General features: G+C 43.3%; 2 protein-coding genes across 2 annotated transcripts; one reads left to right on the top strand and one right to left on the bottom strand.

The window, feature by feature from the left end:
• The first annotated feature begins 738 nt into the window (after positions 1–738).
• Positions 739–7363, top strand: LOC124675787 (abnormal spindle-like microcephaly-associated protein homolog). Its single transcript, XM_047211861.1, has 16 exons — positions 739–895; positions 1167–1608; positions 1712–1794; positions 1955–2068; positions 2145–2333; positions 2811–2876; positions 3436–3492; positions 3978–4094; positions 4206–4322; positions 4392–4499; positions 4582–4729; positions 4973–5152; positions 5238–6086; positions 6483–6619; positions 6758–6944; positions 7134–7363. The coding sequence occupies exons 1-16, from the start codon at positions 755–757 to the stop codon at positions 7361–7363; spliced, it is 3165 nt and encodes a 1054-aa protein (XP_047067817.1). The 5' UTR covers positions 739–754.
• A 2686-nt stretch (positions 7364–10049) lies between these two features.
• LOC124678389 (condensin-2 complex subunit H2-like) lies at positions 10050–14568 on the bottom strand. Its single transcript, XM_047214290.1, has 11 exons — positions 14251–14568; positions 13726–13825; positions 13234–13337; positions 13009–13145; positions 12445–12916; positions 12168–12343; positions 11922–12074; positions 11759–11830; positions 11011–11112; positions 10772–10927; positions 10050–10698 (listed from the first exon to the last, which is right to left on the bottom strand). Exons 1-11 carry the CDS (start codon positions 14441–14443, stop codon positions 10360–10362), a joined length of 2004 nt encoding a protein of 667 aa, XP_047070246.1. The 5' UTR covers positions 14444–14568; the 3' UTR covers positions 10050–10359.
• Between the last annotated feature and the right edge of the window lie 4180 nt (positions 14569–18748).

Here is an 18748-nt window from a genome sequence, read left to right on the forward strand (position 1 = left end):
TGAGCAGACGAGGGTTCATTTTGAAATACGACCGTTCGGCCTCCACCAGCAATTTGCCGCTCAAATCACCCAAAACCAACTACCCCCACAATCCCCGCTCCTCGCCGAACGGAGCCATCCCGAAATCCATGGAAGCTCTCGCCACCCGCTCCCTCCAGAACCTTCTCTCCCGGTTGATAAGGCCCCCATCTCCTTCTCCACAGTAGAATATCTCCTCCCCACCGCCGCCATGAGCCGCCGCGAGCTCACCGTCACCGGCTCCCCCTTCCGCGACGTCTCCAACCTCCGCACCCCGAAACCCAACCCCAACCCCAAATCTCCCTCCCCGCTCTTCTTCACCGCCTCCAAGACACCGCTTCCCGCCCCCACCCCGGCGACCCTCGCCCGCAGCCGCAGGAGACCCCTCGCCGGCGCCGCCACCCCAACGCCCCTCGGCCGCAGAAACACCCTCGCCGGCGCCGCGACCCCGACGCCGCTCGGCCGCCGCCTCCGCGCGCTCGAGCACGACCAGTCGCGCACCGCCCGCCGCGCCGAGTCGGGCCGCGAGCGCGCCCTCCGCGCCTTCGCCGCCGCCGCCTCCTCATGGCTCTCGCTCCTGCTCCGCGACCCCTCCGCCTGCGGCTGCTCCCCTGCCGCGTCCGCCACGGCCACGCACGCACCCCTTGCGCGCAAGCGCGGTGGCGAGCGGGTGCTCGGGAGCAGCCCGAAGCGGCGCCGTGGCGGCAGGGATCCTTGCGTGGAGAGGAGGAAGGCGATGACGCCTGCTATGGTGGCCGTGCTACGGGAGTCCCTCAGGGAGGTGTGCAGCTTGGAGGATGTGGAGCAGAGGATGGGCAGGTTCATGAGCGCCCACGCGTGCCAGGAGGTGCTCCTCATGATGTGCCAAATTTGCAAGGTGCGCATTTCCCCCATTGGTCAACGCTTTATATTTTATTTTACTTTTCTGAAAAATGCCTTATGTTGGGATGCTGCATATCTCTGTCGTGGGACAGCAATTGTTGTTTGCCCGTGAATGAAAATGATTTAGCAAGTCCTATCTCTAGTCGTCCGTATGGTATTTAAACACTGTGGTTTTATTTTACTCGGCTTACATTTTAAACTTTTCAGCCGACTTCCAGTCAGCACCACCATTGACAATCTAAGAAGTAGTGTATTTTTCCTTGCAGAACATTGATGAGAGAAGACTCAAGATGAAAGCACATTGCCCTATCGCTACTGATCTTAGGCTGAAAGAGAATGCGACTAGAGTTTTCATGTGTTACAATCCAGAGTGGCTCAGGATAGGCTTACATGTTGTCCTTGGGGGTGATGCCTTGGTACAGAGTGGATCCTGGAAACTGGACAAGGAGCTGAAACTTCTTCTGGAGAAGCAATTGTTTTGTCAAAACATGCCTCCAAAAACTTCTGGGGTCAACAGAACAGGTTGTACTGAAGCATCAGGCAACATCATACTGAAAAGAATGTTTCTGCTTGTCGCTGCCCTAGACAGAGCGAAAATGGAAAGTGCACTGCCTCTCAAATCTGGAATCGATAGCCTTGATGATGGTGGATCCCCTCCATTGTTTTGTCACAAAGCCCACATAAAATCTAGCCGGCAAATTGTTCAGGGTAAGATAGCTGAATCCATCTAATTCCGGTTAATTTTATTCGTGAACCTGCATGTATTTTGCTCAACCGCTCATGACTTCTTTTACTTATTCCTGAATTGTAGAGTCTTTGGCTGAGGCAATGCATGGAGAAGGTGATCTCCTTATGCATCTATCAACAATGGGATACAAACTGAATTACGAGCAGGTATGGTAATAGCCAGTGTTACCGTGCTATCTAAAACTATGCAACAAATAATCTTAGAACATTAACTATAGACCATACTGCTGAACTTTGACATTTTGTGTTTTCATTACAAGTTTCCTTTGAATATTTGGTGTTTTTTCTAACTATGTTTCCTTACCAGCTTGCTCTGTCAGAGTATGACTTCACTATAAGAAATTTATTTGAAGATCTCCAGGATGGCATAATTCTTTGTAGGGTTGTTCAGCTCCTGCTTTCTGACGCATCGATTATTTCGGTATGCATTTACTTACCTCACACGAGCTAGATGCTTACTTCCATTGGATTTAAAGTGACATCATGCTTTATTTCAGCGAGTGATTGCTCCGTCAGATACACATAAAAAGAAATTGCAAAATTGCACCATGGCTATCCAGTATATCAAGCAAGCTGGGGTTCTATTATCTGATGCAGATGGAGTCATAATTTCAGCAGAAGACATTGCTAATGGCGACAAGGAACTAATTCTTTCGTTGATATGGAATATCTTCATTCGTATGCAGGTTAATCTAAACATGCTGTTCAGTATCGCGTTAATGTGTTATTCAATGTTGAAGATTTTACTGTTACATTGCACCTTTCGTTTGTATTAAAGATCTAGAATATTGGATTATTCGATGTTCTGTTTTGTTTTTTCGATCACTTCATTGGTGTATTACAATAGGGATATGCTGTACTTGTGAGCGCTATGTTCTTCCCTTAGTCTAAATAGTTATCTGATAACTGTTACTTGCCTAAATCAGAAGGGTTGCAGGAGCAATTTCCTACTTGGTGAGAAAGCGCAATCTTTAATCCTTTGGTCCTTCTGTTGTGGTATTTTTTCTTACTTAATGAATAATGGCACAAACATCTACAATTTTTCCCTACGGTATCCTGCACTGTGTAGACTAATTTGCTGTTGTACCTCGTGAGAAAAAGTTATGTTGCAAGTAGTGCATAAATTCTATTCTTCAAATATATAACCCTGTGCTCTTGTGCAGTTACCCTTGCTGGTAAACAAAACTTCACTAGCTCGTGAATTATCCAGGTTAAAAGCACCGACACTGGTGAGTTTCTTGTACTCGGGAGATCACATATTGTTATTTCCCTTAATCTTTTGTTATTCATTTTTGGCATAATAAGTAGCACCCTATTTTCATCGCGAAAAAGGTAGCACCCTACTACACATGATTGCAAGGTGTGGTTCCTTTAGAGTTTAGTAAATCGGTCCTTACTGAACAATGTGTTGTATCTGGTTGTTGTTTCCATCAGACTTCAGACTGAAATGCTGAATCATGTGGTTTACTTACTCGTGTAATTGTACTAAAAGATGGCCTCTTTTCTCAGTAAACTATTGCGGTAGCCTGCACTAAGAAAAAAGCTATATCAACTTTGTTCCACTACACTTCACATTGAAGTTTCAACACTAAACAGTCATAACTCTGTGCGTTGCACTGGCAGAAATGGGACAAGGCATATGTGTTTTGCAGTAACAATGCAATATTGCTCAACTAACAGACAAAATTTCCATAATAATGACATATAAATCTGCTTCTGTATTTGTGATTTTATTGGGAACAATATTAATTCATTGTTTCATGAGGTGTTCTACTTCTTTCATTTCAGGAACAATCAATCTCTGAGACCAAGTCGCACATGGGCTTACTTTACGATTGGATTCAGGTAGGTGTTATTGTTCTCTTTCTATGTTGCCCATTTGCTCAAATGTGCAGGTCAGTCTGTACCACATACCACCAAGATTAAATTGTTAGCTCCTTAACTACATGTGATATGCCCTCGAAAATACTATTTTGTGCATGATCCCAGTATGGATGAACATCCATAAATACATTTTTTCAGAGTGTCCTTGCATTTGTAGGATGCTCCCATTCTCATTTCTGTTGAAAGTAGTTTCATATTGTCTATTTTCATTTGCACATGATATAGCTAATTTGCATGCTGATGGCATTCCCTATCTCATATGTTTTGACTTCTTAGCTCATATATAACACCTTATTTCGTTTAATGTTTCGTACTTCCGTTACCACCACACACTGTAACCACTTGAGCGTACTACTCTTCAACAAAAATGGTTTTAACTTTACAACCTCTCTGGCTATCAGACTTGTTTGTGCGATTTATCTACATTTTTCATTGTTTGTTTGCAGGTGGTAGGTGCAAAATATGGCATAAGTGTGGAAAGTTCCTCTCAGATTGACAGGAGAGCGCTGAACTATTTAATAAGTTACTATTTGAACATTAGCATTCATGGCTGTCCCCTGAAGGTTGTCCTTCAGTTCCGTCAAATCCTTCTGCTTCATTGTCAATTCATTCAATCATCTTTATGTTTATTTTTTGTATATTATGTGCTCATTTTTCTTTATGTTGACTGTTAGGAAACATTTTCTGATTGTCGAAAGGAACTGTTCAGTTGCCACGAGCAAGATACTTCCACTGATATCATGAGCTTTCCATCTAGGAAAATAGGAAAAATTCTTGGAGACTTTCTTCAGGTAGTATTTTATTCATTTGGACCATTATCAGGTGTATGTGTTCTCATGTTTTTTCTGCAATATATGCAGGGTTTTCCAGCTAGTGACATCTTAGCCAATGATGTATTATTTGATGAAAAGGGTGCAATAGTTTTAACTGCACTCCTATGTTCACATCTGACTAATGATAAAAGATTGGTAATCTTTCTTTCACATTTTTCTCCTTTTGTTTCTGTTCAGCATGCATGAAACACCTACATTGACAGACTAATCTGTATAGGAGCAACTACGGAATTTTATAAATGCGAGATTGGACTACCAAAGCGTGCAGAATAAAGTTTCTGCTGCAATTATATCTCCAAGAAAGAATGATGTGAAGTATCAACCCCCTCAGACAGATAACACAGATGATTCATGCAGGAGACAGGGTTTGTCCTTTATCGCTGCATTTGGTTGTTTTGTTGTTACATTGAACAAGAGGAAAACTGCCACTTTTAAAGGATATAACTAATTAATTTTTTTCACATATACTTTGAGAAAGTAGTAGTCGCTGTATTTTCTGCTGCTGGAAAAAAATCTTCGAGGTTTACATAGTTTGACTGTTTCTAGCTGTGTTAGCAACATAAGATTTTTTCTGCAAACAAGTGAGATTCATGTTACTATTTCTCCAGAGCGGGATGCTACTACTATACAAACTCAAATCAGACAAATGATTGCAAAGAACAAATATCATAAGCTTAAGACATCAATATCTATCCTGCAAGGTGCTATAAGAGCTTGGTCAGCTGTTAACATGATAACCAAGTATAGGTGTCTAGCAGCCACCCTCTCTACTCACTGGCGATCAGATGGTACATTTCCCTTACTAATTGCTCACTATATATGCACATGTTTTGCACCATAATTGTTAACGCTCAACTATTCATTTGTTTTCAGGAGACTACAGCAGATATTTTAATTTCATATCAGAAAGGCATAGATTTGTTCGAATGAGAAGATCTGCCATTGTGATTCAGCAGGCTGTTAGGATTTGGATTAGGGAAAGGAATAGGTCTGAGAACATTGAGCTTTTTGAAAGCCATGAATTCTTGGATACTACAGCTTCGTCGAAAAGCCATTGCATAGAAATGTACCATGGTGAGATTGAAACCATAGCTTGCAAGGATGCGGGTGCCTCAATAGCTTCTGCTGCCCCTCAATGCCTTGATGAGACGGAATGTACAGACTCAACCACCATTCTGCAGCTTGGCGACCAATACAGTAACTATGTAGCTCCTGCCATTCAGCTCTGCAACAGTGGGCATGAGTCTGTAGCGTCTCCTAGTCCTCATAGCAAGAGCGGCTCCATAAATACTGTAACTAAGCACCTATTTGAAGATGAGACTGCAAACATTGCATCAGACACTGAACTTGTGTACAAGGATGACGTGGACTGTGGAAGCAATATTTCTTGTGGAGCTTCATTCCAGCATGAACGGCCTGTATCTGCCCAGCTCGATTTCTTACTTTGCAAAGACGGAATGGCTGCTCGAAAGATACAGTTTGCATATAGAAGATTTGTACAGGATAGATCCTCAAGAATGTCTGCTGCAACTAAAATTCAGAGCCACTGGCGTGGTTTCACCATGCGGATCTGTTTCAAAAGGCAAGTTGAAGCTACCATTGCCATCCAATCTGTAATAAGACAGAACTTGTGCAGCTGGGCTTTTCACCAGCATCACGATGCTGCAATAGAAATTCAGCGTATTGCCAGAGGACATTTCGCTAGAAAGAGGCTATTGGGTTAGTATGTAATTCGCTAACTCTTGCTCTTGATGCGTTCTTATTGACTACTGACTGGCACTAACTGGAACTACTCATGCAGGTTCTGTACTGCAAGTCTACTCTACCCTTTTTACACTTGACCAAAGTCAGCATAAAAGATTTCACCAAAGTGCTGAACTAAAAATTGTGGTGTACTCAGCTTTAAGGCTACAAAGATGGTGGAGGAAGGTCATATTACACCAGTCTATCAGAAAATCAGCCATTGCAATTCAATCCTCAGTTCGTGGTTGGTTAGCTCGTAAACAAGTCAGACAAATTACCTCATGTATCTGTCTCATTCAAGTATGTGTGATATTTTGCTTCTTTCTAGATTGGATAGTAACATTTTAATGTGGGAAAGGTATATATGACCACTCAATTTGCAGAGATGGTGGAGAAAGGTTCTGTTTCTTGAATCAAGGAAACGAGCTGTGACTGCTATCCAGTCCCATGTTCGTGGTTGGATAGCACGACGTGCATCTATTAGAAAAAAGAAGTGTATTACTATTATTCAGGTCGTGAACGATATCCGATCATATGATTCTGTTACATAAGGGCGCTTTTTTTTGTGATAGATATAGCAAACACTATTCAAGTTCCCTTTCATATGATACTCCAGTTTAATTTGACATACAACCAACTCACCTTTGCAGTCCTATGTCAAAGCCTACCATGTGAGGAAAGCTTCAAAGCAAGAAGTTGCTGATATAAGGTCTAGAATACAGAAGACTTCCAAACAAGTTGATGACGACATGCGCCTCAGTAGGCTAATTTCTGCACTGTCGCATATCACTGGCTGTAGGAGCATCAGCAGCATTCGACAAACCTGCACAAGATTAAGTAAATATATGTTCTTTAAGTTTACCTTTTCAAGTTCTTCTCTAACCTGATTTCATGTCACTGTTGTGTTCTTTGTTTCATACTATCTTCCTTGACATTCTTAGGACCATACTGTTTTCTGATCCTTTGCTGGGCACTTGCTTCAGGAGTTCTGTGGTTTTCACTGTATATGTACCTTTTCTCCTCTAGGGACTGCTACAGAGCATTCTGAGAAGTGCTGTGAGACACTTGTCGGTGCTGGTGCTGTAGATATTCTGCTGAAGCAAATCCCTAACCTGAACCGTGGGATGCCTGACCAGGAAGTCTTGAAGCAAGTACTCTATACACTGCAGAACATCGCAAGATTCCCAAATCTTCGACCGATTTTAGTGAACAACCCACAGTTGGTAACCACTATCTTCCAGGAGCTTCTGAGGTAATTTCTCACAGTATTCAGTTCAGTTCTCAACTATCCGTAAGTACTTTTCTGGTCTTCTTTTTTTTTTTAAACAGTGGGAGAGATTACCGTTGCATTTTTCGGTTTTGTGTTAGTTAGTTAGTTAGTTAGTTAGTTAGGGCATGTATGGGTTGGTGCCTACACATGCCACACCTTTTTGTGCCAAATGTGTTGCAAATCACAGCTTATGTGGTGAGCAAATATTAGGGCACACTTGTGGCAATAAATCCTATGTATGACGTGTGGTAGGGTGCTAAGGGCGGCATGCCTAACCTTTGGCATGGCAAGTTGTGGCTTTAATGGCATACACTCCCTTGCCTGCTAGCGAATTCACCTGGCATGATTACACATAAGTGCTGCCTGATTGATACTGATTTGAAAATTGAGCTCCTTTTGTTCTGATTCGGAGCATTGGAAAACATGGGCTGCCTTATAACCTGTATTTCCTGACATGATATCTCTCTGTCAATGCCCTCAGGAACAAAAGTGAAGTGTTCTTCATCGCATGTGGTATTTTGAAGAAGCTGTGCGAGTCCAAAGAAGGGCGTGAGACCGCTGGGGCCCTGCGGCACCACATAGGAAGGCTGGGCAGTATGGTGCAAGACCTTGAGAAGAAGGTGGAGCTCGACAAGAGGTACAGAATATCCTTGCAAACATAATATTGAAACAGAATATGGGTGGACCATTCTTTTTTGTTTTTCACTGGCTTGACTGAGGGCTTCTCTTGTATCTGCAAGGCGTGGTCGCACTGGAGCCCGTAAGGAGGACAATTTGCGCCGGCTTGGGGAGGCTGCCACCCTCTTCCACTTTCTCACAGACGACCTATGATCTGTTTAACCTAAAAGGCTATACATCTAGTTTACGTAAAAAGCCTTAGTTTCTGGAAGCGACTGTAGTCCGCAGGTAGATCTCGTAGACTGGTTGTTTTGTGCTAGTCGTGTGAGGATGTGAGCATCAGCTTGATGTGCGTGACGTAGTGTCTTCTGATTGGAAGGCCAAAATAATGGATTGTATGTTCTGACTCGTTTCTTGACGTGACTTTCCCCGCTCGTTTTGCTTACACTTTAGGAGCTATTCCGTCTGTTTATGTTTCACCGAATATATAAAATTATGATGGATCTGAAGAAACTTACTTGGTGTTGTAGATGCTGATATAATTTTCTATGAAGTTGATCAAAACTGCAATTATTTATGTTACAACTTTTTTTTTGAAGGAATGCCTGGTGGTGCTTTATATTGAATAGATACGATAGTTACATAGTGTATCACAGAAGGTAAAATGAACCCCGGAGGATCACCATCACAGAAGTGTTCTTAGCTACATGCGCCACCTAGTTTGCAAATCTGGGAGAGCACTGAAAAGTGTCCCTCGTCGTGCTTAAGCCTTCAGAAAGCATTTCGCCATAATTGGAGAGTATGGACTGCACTCCATGCATACCAAAGTACTCCGTTCAAAAATAAGTGTTAAACTTTTTCTACATACGAATGTATATACAACTAAAATGGAAACACCTATCTTACGACGGAGGTAGTACTCCTTAGGGTCTTTGTTTGGTATTAGAATTTTTATGGAGATTAGTGGGTACAATCCCAACTAAACTACAAATCTTCACTTGCTAATAAATGCATGTTCGGTTGTAGTGTATTGGACTAGTTTGATTACCACTTTTCTCCAAATCCTAGTGTATTTTTTTCTAATGTCCAATACACTACTAAATGCATGTTCGGTTGTAGTGGAATTTTGTGAAGATTTAAGAAGATATGTTAAAATAAGGGTTTCACCAAATCACTGTAAAGGGTTATCCCCACTGGTCCTACAAACAATCAGTACCAAACAACTCCAAAGAATAGCAAGGGCTTCGGCGGCGGATGCACATAGGAGTGTGCATGCCATTCCGGCGATGGCCTCACCTGGTTATATGTAACACAGCCGCGAATTTTTTTTAAGATAGTACGATTTGTTTTCATCATTTTTACAAATAATACATTTAAAAAAAAAATCAAAACTAAGATTCGGTCGGCTGGCCAGCTGCCGATCGACAGACTGGCTACCGACCATGGGTACTTGGTATCACGGCTGGTCGGCCACTAGTCTGCCGATCGGCGCCTGATAGGACGCAAATTTTAAAATCACGTATTATTTGTGAAAAAAACAAAAAAATAACGTATTATTTTTTTTAAAATCGCTAACACTGCCCCCGCTGCGGAACTGACCCATCCATGTGAAAAGAGGCATTAATATTAGGCTTGTAAGAGCCATGTGCTGGTTTTACTTACTCCGCTCCGTCTCATAAAACATATTGGAGTTTTACCTAAATTTAGATATATCTAAACACTAAATAGTATCTACATACATCTGAATTTTGATGATCTTAGATATGTTTCACGGGACGAAGTGAGTACAACTATTGATGAGGCGCAGATACCATCTTACAAACCAGTTAATTAAAGAATTTCAAGATTAGCTATTCAGATAAAAGAACGTTGACAAGATCTCGTGAAGCAGTCTGATTTTTATATTTTCAAACTCTGTTTTTCGTACTTGCCATTCATTAAAAGTAGTGCCTATGCTATTTTTGTCAAAAAATGAGAACAAACAAGATTGGTCATGAACTCTGCAGATTGCAGGTTCATGTTTTTCACTAGACCGTTGGCTCCACAAGTCCCCATCACTGAATTAGAATTATTATTGAACAATGTGTTTGCCCATATAAGGGCAGTTCTGGCCCAAAAATGTTTCTGGTTAACATTACATTTGGGTCGATAATATACATACATAACAGAACAAAATGATCTATTGTACATATGCACCACCTAGCTAGGCCCTAAGTCATACCTTAGTAGTTCACCCTGCTTATCAACCTCTGCCATCAGCTAGACACTGAACGTCCCTCAGAAGAAAAGAGCTAGACACTCAACAATAGAAGAGAAACATCATACTACTAATGCCCTCAAGGGTCAGTCTGCCATTCATTTGCGTCAACTGGATTCCAGGTTGAATGGCTGCACTAGTTGAGCAGACCTTCGCCTCCGCTTTCCTTCAGGAGTCAGTCTTACTGCCGTCTTAACCAATACCTTGCCATTCTTGCCATTTTTATGTGGCTGCTTCTTGGAGGACTCTGGTTGCACCAGAGAGGGTTCACCGTCTTCACCACAACTTCGTTGAGGAGACTTGACTCTCTTGCGTGCGAAACGTGCCTCCATTTCTGGTCTTCGGTTCGAACCAATGAGCTTTACGTGGAACGGATTAGCAGCTGTGTAACAGACTAATTCATTAGTAACTTGTCCTTTGTCCAGATCAACACTTCTGCCGTTCACCTGAAACATGAGCGAAGCTCAGTAGATGCTAGGTGTCACTCCATTATGCAACTGCAAAGATAAAGGGGGTTACCAGCTGGAGAAGGGCAGAGAATGTTCTTGCAACCTCGAACTTTTCTTTGCCACTAACAATCTGACTGAATGATGCAGTCCCTGTATCAGCTCTTAATGAGAGCTTGTCAATGATACGCTCACCATATAATCCAATATCAAAAGGTGGATTTTCATCCTGAAAAGGCATGAAATATAGAAGCGGTGAGCGGGACGTAAGTTCATATATGCAGACAAGCTAGCAGCTCAATGCAACCAAACCTGCACTTCCAAGGCATGCTCTATTCGTTGTTTCCATGTTGAAACTCGTGCATCCAGCTCGGTTTGTTGTTCGGCCTCAGCTATGTTAGCAAGGAGAAGATCCTATTGAGAGGTATCCATGTTAGTTTTGAAAGTTGACGAGATAAGCAAAAAAACTAAAAGAAACAATTCAAAATTAGCCATTATCATTTGGAATTCTCTCTTCAAAACTTTTTTTAACAAAATCCATGCTTTAATGACTTCGTGAAGAAGTCCATGGAAATTTATCCATTACCAGAAAACATAAAACCCTTAAGATACTAAGTCGTGTTTAGAAGGGCACAATGGCTGAACAAACAGTGCCTAAATTGCTCTGCGGTATGGGATAAAAGAAACATCTGTGATAATCGCCATGCATAAGCTTGACTAGTTGTCTGGTTCAGTCAGGCGCAACAAGCACTTCTTCAAGTCGCACCAGAGTAATGTAATACTGATGTGCCAAGAACAAATCAGGCAATCAGCCATCAAATTCATTCAATCATATCACTTATCTATTAGGGGACCACTACAAGAAGCCTATTGCACGCCTTAACCACCGAATATATGAAAAGTGAAGACACGTGAAATAAATAAGCAACCTAGCATTTTCTAAAAACAAGTTTAGCACCATATTTATGAACATCAATTTATGAATCATGTTGCGCGCGTGCACACACACACACACAAAGGTTCAGTAAATTTCAAAGAGAAAGTGGTACTTCAGATTTACCAGATGTGACCGACACATATCAGCAAGGCTTTTTCCTTCCGGGATCTCCTGTGTAACCGGAACATCCACATTCTAGATTGAGATATAATAAGCATGTCAGGTTACCAAATTATTGGTTGAATGAACACAGCAACCAACTAATACAAAACTAAAGAAGATGAACCTTATCCGAATATCTTGGACTGTCAATCTCAGTGTCATAATTCGGTATATTATCTGCCTCATCATTACTATCGGAATCATGTACATAATTATTAGGCTGATTTTCTTCTTCGGGTTGGTGATGTTCTTCTCCGGATTCAAATGACATCCTAAGCTGCAATTTTGACAGGTAGCAACAAGTTAACTAAAATGGAAATATCTTACATGGCTACTGGGAATATCACATTTTTGCAACAATTCAGAATACCTTTTCGTAAAGAGGTACTGATTGAGAAGCATGGGGGTTTTCCTGCTGAGACATTTGTACTTCAAAAGATTTTGTTAGTTCAGGACTAACAACACCGTCAATCTTTGCCACAGGAAATACAGATGCAAGAGTTTTCTTCTTTGGTGCGCCAATAACTTTCCTTGAAAAACCTTTCACTGTTTCAAACAAATCAGAAAAGGAGATTCAATAAACAATTACTGAAGATAACATATAAGGAAATAAATCAGCTTTGTCTGGAAACAACATCTTCCGATACCTCTCTTATAAGGTTTGATCTTCAGGTTGCTAGGTTCATGCGGATCCAGTAACTCATATGGGTCCTCGTCATCAGAACCACTGTCAGGATCTGGGCACCCAGTATCTTCGTCATCATGCTGGGACATGCTTGGACCAGGAATATCAGGCTCAAAAGGATGATCAAAAGGATGACCAGACCAATCGCCAGGATTTACATTGGGGTCCAAGATATTATCATGACTATGACCTGCAATTTCTGGGACTTTCCCAGGGGTTGGAGCTTTCCCAGGGGTTCGTCTACGAGCAGTACCCCCCGATCTTACATTTGGAGAAGCAAAGACATTGTTTCTGGTTTTAGATGGTGCTGAGCCACCTCTATAAGCCGGAATATCTTCTTTGCCTGATTCTTTTCCTTGCAAAAAGTCCAAAACAGCTGGTGCATCACGTGGATCCAGCAGCAGGAAATCGCCATAGAAACCACATGTGGCTAACTGCAATAAAGAAATAATAAGACTAGTCAAGTACTTCGGTATAGCAGCACATGTTATCAGTCCCAAGTGCAAGTAAAGGAATATAACATTACCAAATAGGAATCCAACTCGCTCGCTTCGCTATCAACGCCATCTCCTTCAAACACCAACAGATTTGCTGGTGGCCTCACAATTTTTCTTCGCAAATCATCTCGGTCAAGATTATTGTCCAAAGTGGTCCTCGATTCCGCTGGTAGTTTAGAAGGGAGAATATAGGTTTAACTTTGTGCCATTCAAAGTAAGGATCTGGCTGGTATAACCTTAGAATGTGCAGTTACCTGGGACATTGTCTAACCCCGCAAACAAATCATCTTCTTTGTTGGCGGCAGTGCTAGGATCATTTTCATTTGTTTCAACAGAAGCCTTTTCTTGTTGATCTTGCCTGGTACAGTTGAAATGTTTTAGATTATTTGCAGGTGAACTGAAAAAATGCACTAGGGGTGACCAAAGGGGCATGTGCAAGGCAATAATTGGCAACCGTCCAAACAAAGGCCAATATTTTGTCCATGGCCAAGAAATTTGAATGGTACATATACACAAAAAAACATACCAGAGATAAGCCAAAACTAACAGACTCTACTAGGGTATCTAGCGGACACCAATAGTTGTTTCTGCACTCTTACTTCAACAAGCCAAAACAAACAAGCTCTACTAGGGTATCACTGTCTGGCAGTTTGGGGCACATTTGAAGCAAGATATGCAATGTTCGAGTATATATAGGCAAGGTAGCATACAGTAGAAAATGTAAGAGAAAACTGATATATCCTTACTTATTCTGCGAGAGAAATTCCAGCGCATGTAGCACCAAGGAGTAGAGGTACTCCACCTTGCGGCTGTAAACTTGAACTGATCCTTGGATCAATAGCGCCGCTGCACAGGAATGGACCATAAATAAACAGCGCAGGAGAAGGGTTTACAGAAAAGAAAGTAACTCTTCTAGTGCAAAAGAAACCTGATTTAGTTTTAGTGTCGAGAAACCTTGGGAAAGAAAGAAAGGAGAAACCACTGACGAATGAAATTCCAGGTTTTCTAAGCGCCTTAGGGGGAAAAAAACCATAAACCCATCTAAAAAGAAGCTGCTTTCGTCAAAGATTACTCGAGCAAAATACAAAAACCACCCAGAAATCACAGTTCCACAGATTTCGACCTCAAGCAAACTAGCCACAAGATAAGAAAAAAAAAATGAACTTTCTACCGTCCCAATTTCGAACCTTTTTCCCAAAACCTGGCAGCTTGCGCAACAACCTGTTAAAGAAACCCAACTGGTTGGCCGCAAGAAATCCAGAGCAGCGCACCTTCGGCGAAGTTGAAGTTGTAGGCCCCGTCCTCGCCGGAGATCTCGCCTGAGCAGATCTTGAGGAGGTAGTCCTCGAGGCTCTTGGCGACGTCCACCTCCCAGTTGGACTCGGGGTCCCGGTTGGCCTGCAGTATGGGGAACCTCCCCGCGCTCGTGCTCCCCTCCCCGCCGCCGCCGCTGCCGTCCTCCATGGCTCGCCGCTGAGACAAGCAAGCTACTGGGCGCGAAGAGGCATTCGGTGGGTTGGAATCCCTAGAGGCGTGGACCGGGGCGCGAGGTGAGGGTGCTTGGAAGCGTGGAGAGAAGGGGAAGGAGAACCACAGGGGGGCTAGGCTAGGGTTGGGAGGGGAGGGGATTGGGGAATTTTTGGATTTGGTAGCACTCCCGCTCGGTGGATTTGGAGCGGCGGGATCTGAGTTTTGGTGAAGAGAAGAGCCGTTGTGCGGTTTATGAAACAAACGAGGACTATAGGGAGAAAGTGCCAAAGCACCTTGGTTTTTGCACTACTACCCAACCACTTGCAGAGAGGAAAACGCTTTGTCCCTGTGACGCTGCCCTGCTTTCCCTCCGGGCGAGCCCCCAGCTATTTCCTCGCCGGCGCCCGAGCCACTCCAACTAAAAACTTCACATAAGGCCTCTTTTAATTCATATATGATGGGAAAAACATAGTACTCTAGGTAAAAGCAAAGGGTTGGGATGTCATGCGCATTTGAATCTTGTGGAAAGCTAAAGTGTATGATTGTATAAAAAAAATCATGAGGTATGATCTAATGGTTTTTTTCCTATAGTATTTACACAATAAGTTTCTATGAATCAAACAACTTGTATAATCCTACACAGATTCTTTATGAATCATTTGAATCAAAGGAGCCCTAAAGCTTGAACCTCGACGAACTTAATAGGTGATTCGTCCGTTTAGCTTGGCTCATTATAGTAATAAATAAAGCTAATAACGATTTTAGCTCGATACCATTAATAAGCTAAATGAGCAAGCTAGCGAGTCTCGTCAGAAGCTTATTAAGCTCGTTAATTAGCCTTTATCTAGCTTATCAACTTGGACCAACGAAACTGCTTATGTATAGCTTGTTTTGCTAGCTAAATCCAGATGATCAACTAGTATGGTTGGCTAATACATGTTAGCATGTACCATGTTGCTACACTCATGCATTATTAATACATGTATGTATTACTTAACCTATTAGCAAACAAAATTGATGATCTTAATGAGCATATCATGACCGCTCGCGAGCACATAACGAACAGAGCAAAGCAATGATTTTAGCTACTTAATGATGTGAGTTTAATGATCACAAGCTTAACAAGTCGAGCAGGTCGAGTCCAGCCTTCCAGCATAGTGAGCTCGCCACCCTAAGTATTTCACAATAAAACCACATAGCGGTAATTTTATCAGTTTATTAGGATCTATTTGGACACACATTACTTTACAATAAATATCATAGTTTTTCAAAACCTTAGCGAGCAACACTAGAGTTTAGAGACACTACTTTCTTTTGAGACGAGGCAAAAGCTAGACTATTTCATTGATTCAAAAGAAGAAATTTAATCGATCAATTCGCAAAAAATGAAGAAAAAAAATAGATACAACAAGGACTAATACCACCTGAACAACAACGACAAGAGGCTTCATGCATGCCATGCCAAACATCACACCACAAAGATCATGTCGGTTGTCCACCAAAGCCAAAAAGAAATGTTGTGGCTTCTATGGAAGGAGTAGACACACAAGCGCTTCAACAAATATGAAGAAGCTAGCCCTCCAGAAGAGTTGCGCCAACGTGGGCAACCACATCGTACACACGACAAAAGGTCGACACCCTCAACACTTCCAAAGTGTTGGGACCATTGTCCAAATATCCAACTGCTCTACCACCTCGGGTGGACTGCCACCACCACCTTTCGGGACCATCATTAATTCTAATGTACCCATGTGCGTGCTCGATCCGCAATGTCACGCGACCCGGCCTCCCGCATCCCAAACTACACAAGGCAAACTGCACGCATACCACACCCACCGCACCGACATCTCAGGTCGCCGCTACGACATTAAGTCAACCTGCCTTTGGTGAGACGTGTCAACCAAGTTGATAAGGGGTGACCCGATCTTCTCAGTAAGCAACGGTGGTGATGATGATCACGGGGTGATTGCAGCGGAGGTAACTTGATGAAGTGGATGATAACTTGTATGACGCAACGAGATCTCTCGATTGGTCCCTATCGCCAATGCAACAGCTCTCAACCCTGCAAGATATTCGCAACTCCACACACTTGCGCACGTAGCCGCCGACCACGAAGCGGTAAGTTGCAACCGTCTAATTTCCAATGGAACAACAGATCACACAAGACTTTTCAGATCTACACAATATCAAGCAATATGGTGTAGGGGATTCAATAGTTTCGCAAAGCAAACAACTAAGAACTAGGGTTTATCTTAAACGTGGTCTAAAGCAGCTAGGGGGGCGTCTTGGGCACTTATATAGGCGTCCGGGACGACTTTTGGTCGAAAAGATACAAGAATAACCGACCCAGAATAGATCTGGTCGAGATAGACTCGGACACGGCCGGTTTGGGGGCCGGTCGACCGGGCCTGGGACCGGCCGGTCCGGTCTGGACCGGGCCAGGGACCGGGTGACGACCGGATGACGGGACGTGTGGCTCAGTACCCCGCCCGGTTGGCATCAGCGTGCCGCCCGGTTGGCGCCGGGTTGGATCCGGCTGGCCGCCCGGTCTGACCGGGCCAGGGACCGGGCGCGCCGGCGTGGCGGCCGGTCTGACCGGGTGCTGGGCCGGTCTGGACTTCTTCTGCTCCTCTCGCGCATGCCTCCCGCTCCTCCCTCGCGCAACCATGAGATATCTTCATGTCTAGCTCCATGTCCAGCTTCACGTCCATCTTCACGTCCAGCTGCTCCTCTCCTCCTCGTGCGATGCTTGTCTCCTCTTCATACCTGATGATACATAAGTAGCAAGACTTAGACAGTATAAAGTTCTCATCAATGAAAGTATCGTTTAGGAACAAGTTCACATGTTGTTTAAGTAGCTTCGCACGAGCCCTTGTAATAGGTCCAATCCGAACTTCATTGGACTTGAGCTTCACATCAGGTTCATCTTTATCTTGTAATGATGGAGGTAGTGGTATGGTAGGGATGTCCTCATAACAAGTCGACAATCTTGCTGCACTAGTGACACTAAATTGCCACCCAAGATATGCAAACAACATATTTGCCTTCGTAGAAATGTTGCCCACCATTTTTTTCCGAGGATGTTGCTCCCTCATCCACCAACTAATGGATTTCTCCTAGAAAGTCTAGACCCACCACATGGGTTCAGGTGGAACACCACATTGATGAGTGCATTTTTTTGCCTGTTTTTACCCCTTTATTTTACATAGGTATCCATATGTAGCAATAGGATTTTGTTGGTTCACTACGCTTGTGCACACCTTTTATGCCTGTTTCAGCAAGATCTAAAAAAAATAAGGCAATGATGAAACTATCAATAAAAACTATGCCTCTGTGGTATTTTGACGTGATAAAAGTCATCTAAGCGCTTAACCACCCACCTGGGCCAAAGGAGGACGGGAGGAGAAACTCCAGAATGTTTAGCGAGCATTGGTACGGGGGGACCCCTCCCGTATCTTCCAGCCGTAAGCGGTACCAAGAGCTTTGCCTTGTCAAATACTTTCACCTCGCGTAGACGGAAGGGAGATCCAACATTCACAGCCACCGCAAACACTGAAGCACCACCTCTGAGAGAGATCTAGAGGAGGAACTTGGGAGAAGACATAATCCTGGCAACTACACTGATCATTGGAGGACAAGGCATCATCAGCCGTTGCATCTTCATCACCATCACCAATCCCTTTCTTATTCAACCTATAGTTGTGATCTCAATTGCTATTGTGGATTTGTATTTGAATTCATACCATTACGTTTATTCCATCCACAAGATTATGATGATGTTCTTGATTGCTTCCATGTGTGTGTAGTGAAAGAACATCTCTCCGTAATAATGTTTTTGTGTGTTTGATGACAACATGTGTGATAATCTAATGTGGCTTAGTGTGCAGATATGATCTATAGTATGTTTGAACTTAGAAGAATTGAAAGGGAAGACTCATGTGTTGAAAAGGAAGAAGAAAGAAGAAAACTGGAATTTGCTAGGCCGAAAATTTCGGGCCGGAAATTCTTCCAGGCCCCAAAATTCAGACAGGCCGTCCGCATCCTGCTGGCCACCAGGGAACTGGGGCGTCCCATTGCGGTGGATGAGAGCTCTCTGGAGTCTCCCCTGGATCCTGTTAGGGTGCGGATTGGTTGCAGGTCTCCGGTGCAGCTACCGCCGTACACCATCTTCTTCGTTAACTCCCAGGGCTTCAAGGTGCGCATTGTCAGAGAAGGCGCGGAGAGGGAGGATCTCTCTGATCTGCCCCCACCTCCTCAGAGGAAGATGTCGGATGAGAGAGACGAAGAGCTGGAGGACTC

This window comes from Lolium rigidum, chromosome 7 (assembly GCF_022539505.1).
Source record: "Lolium rigidum isolate FL_2022 chromosome 7, APGP_CSIRO_Lrig_0.1, whole genome shotgun sequence".
Taxonomy (NCBI): domain Eukaryota; kingdom Viridiplantae; phylum Streptophyta; class Magnoliopsida; order Poales; family Poaceae; genus Lolium; species Lolium rigidum.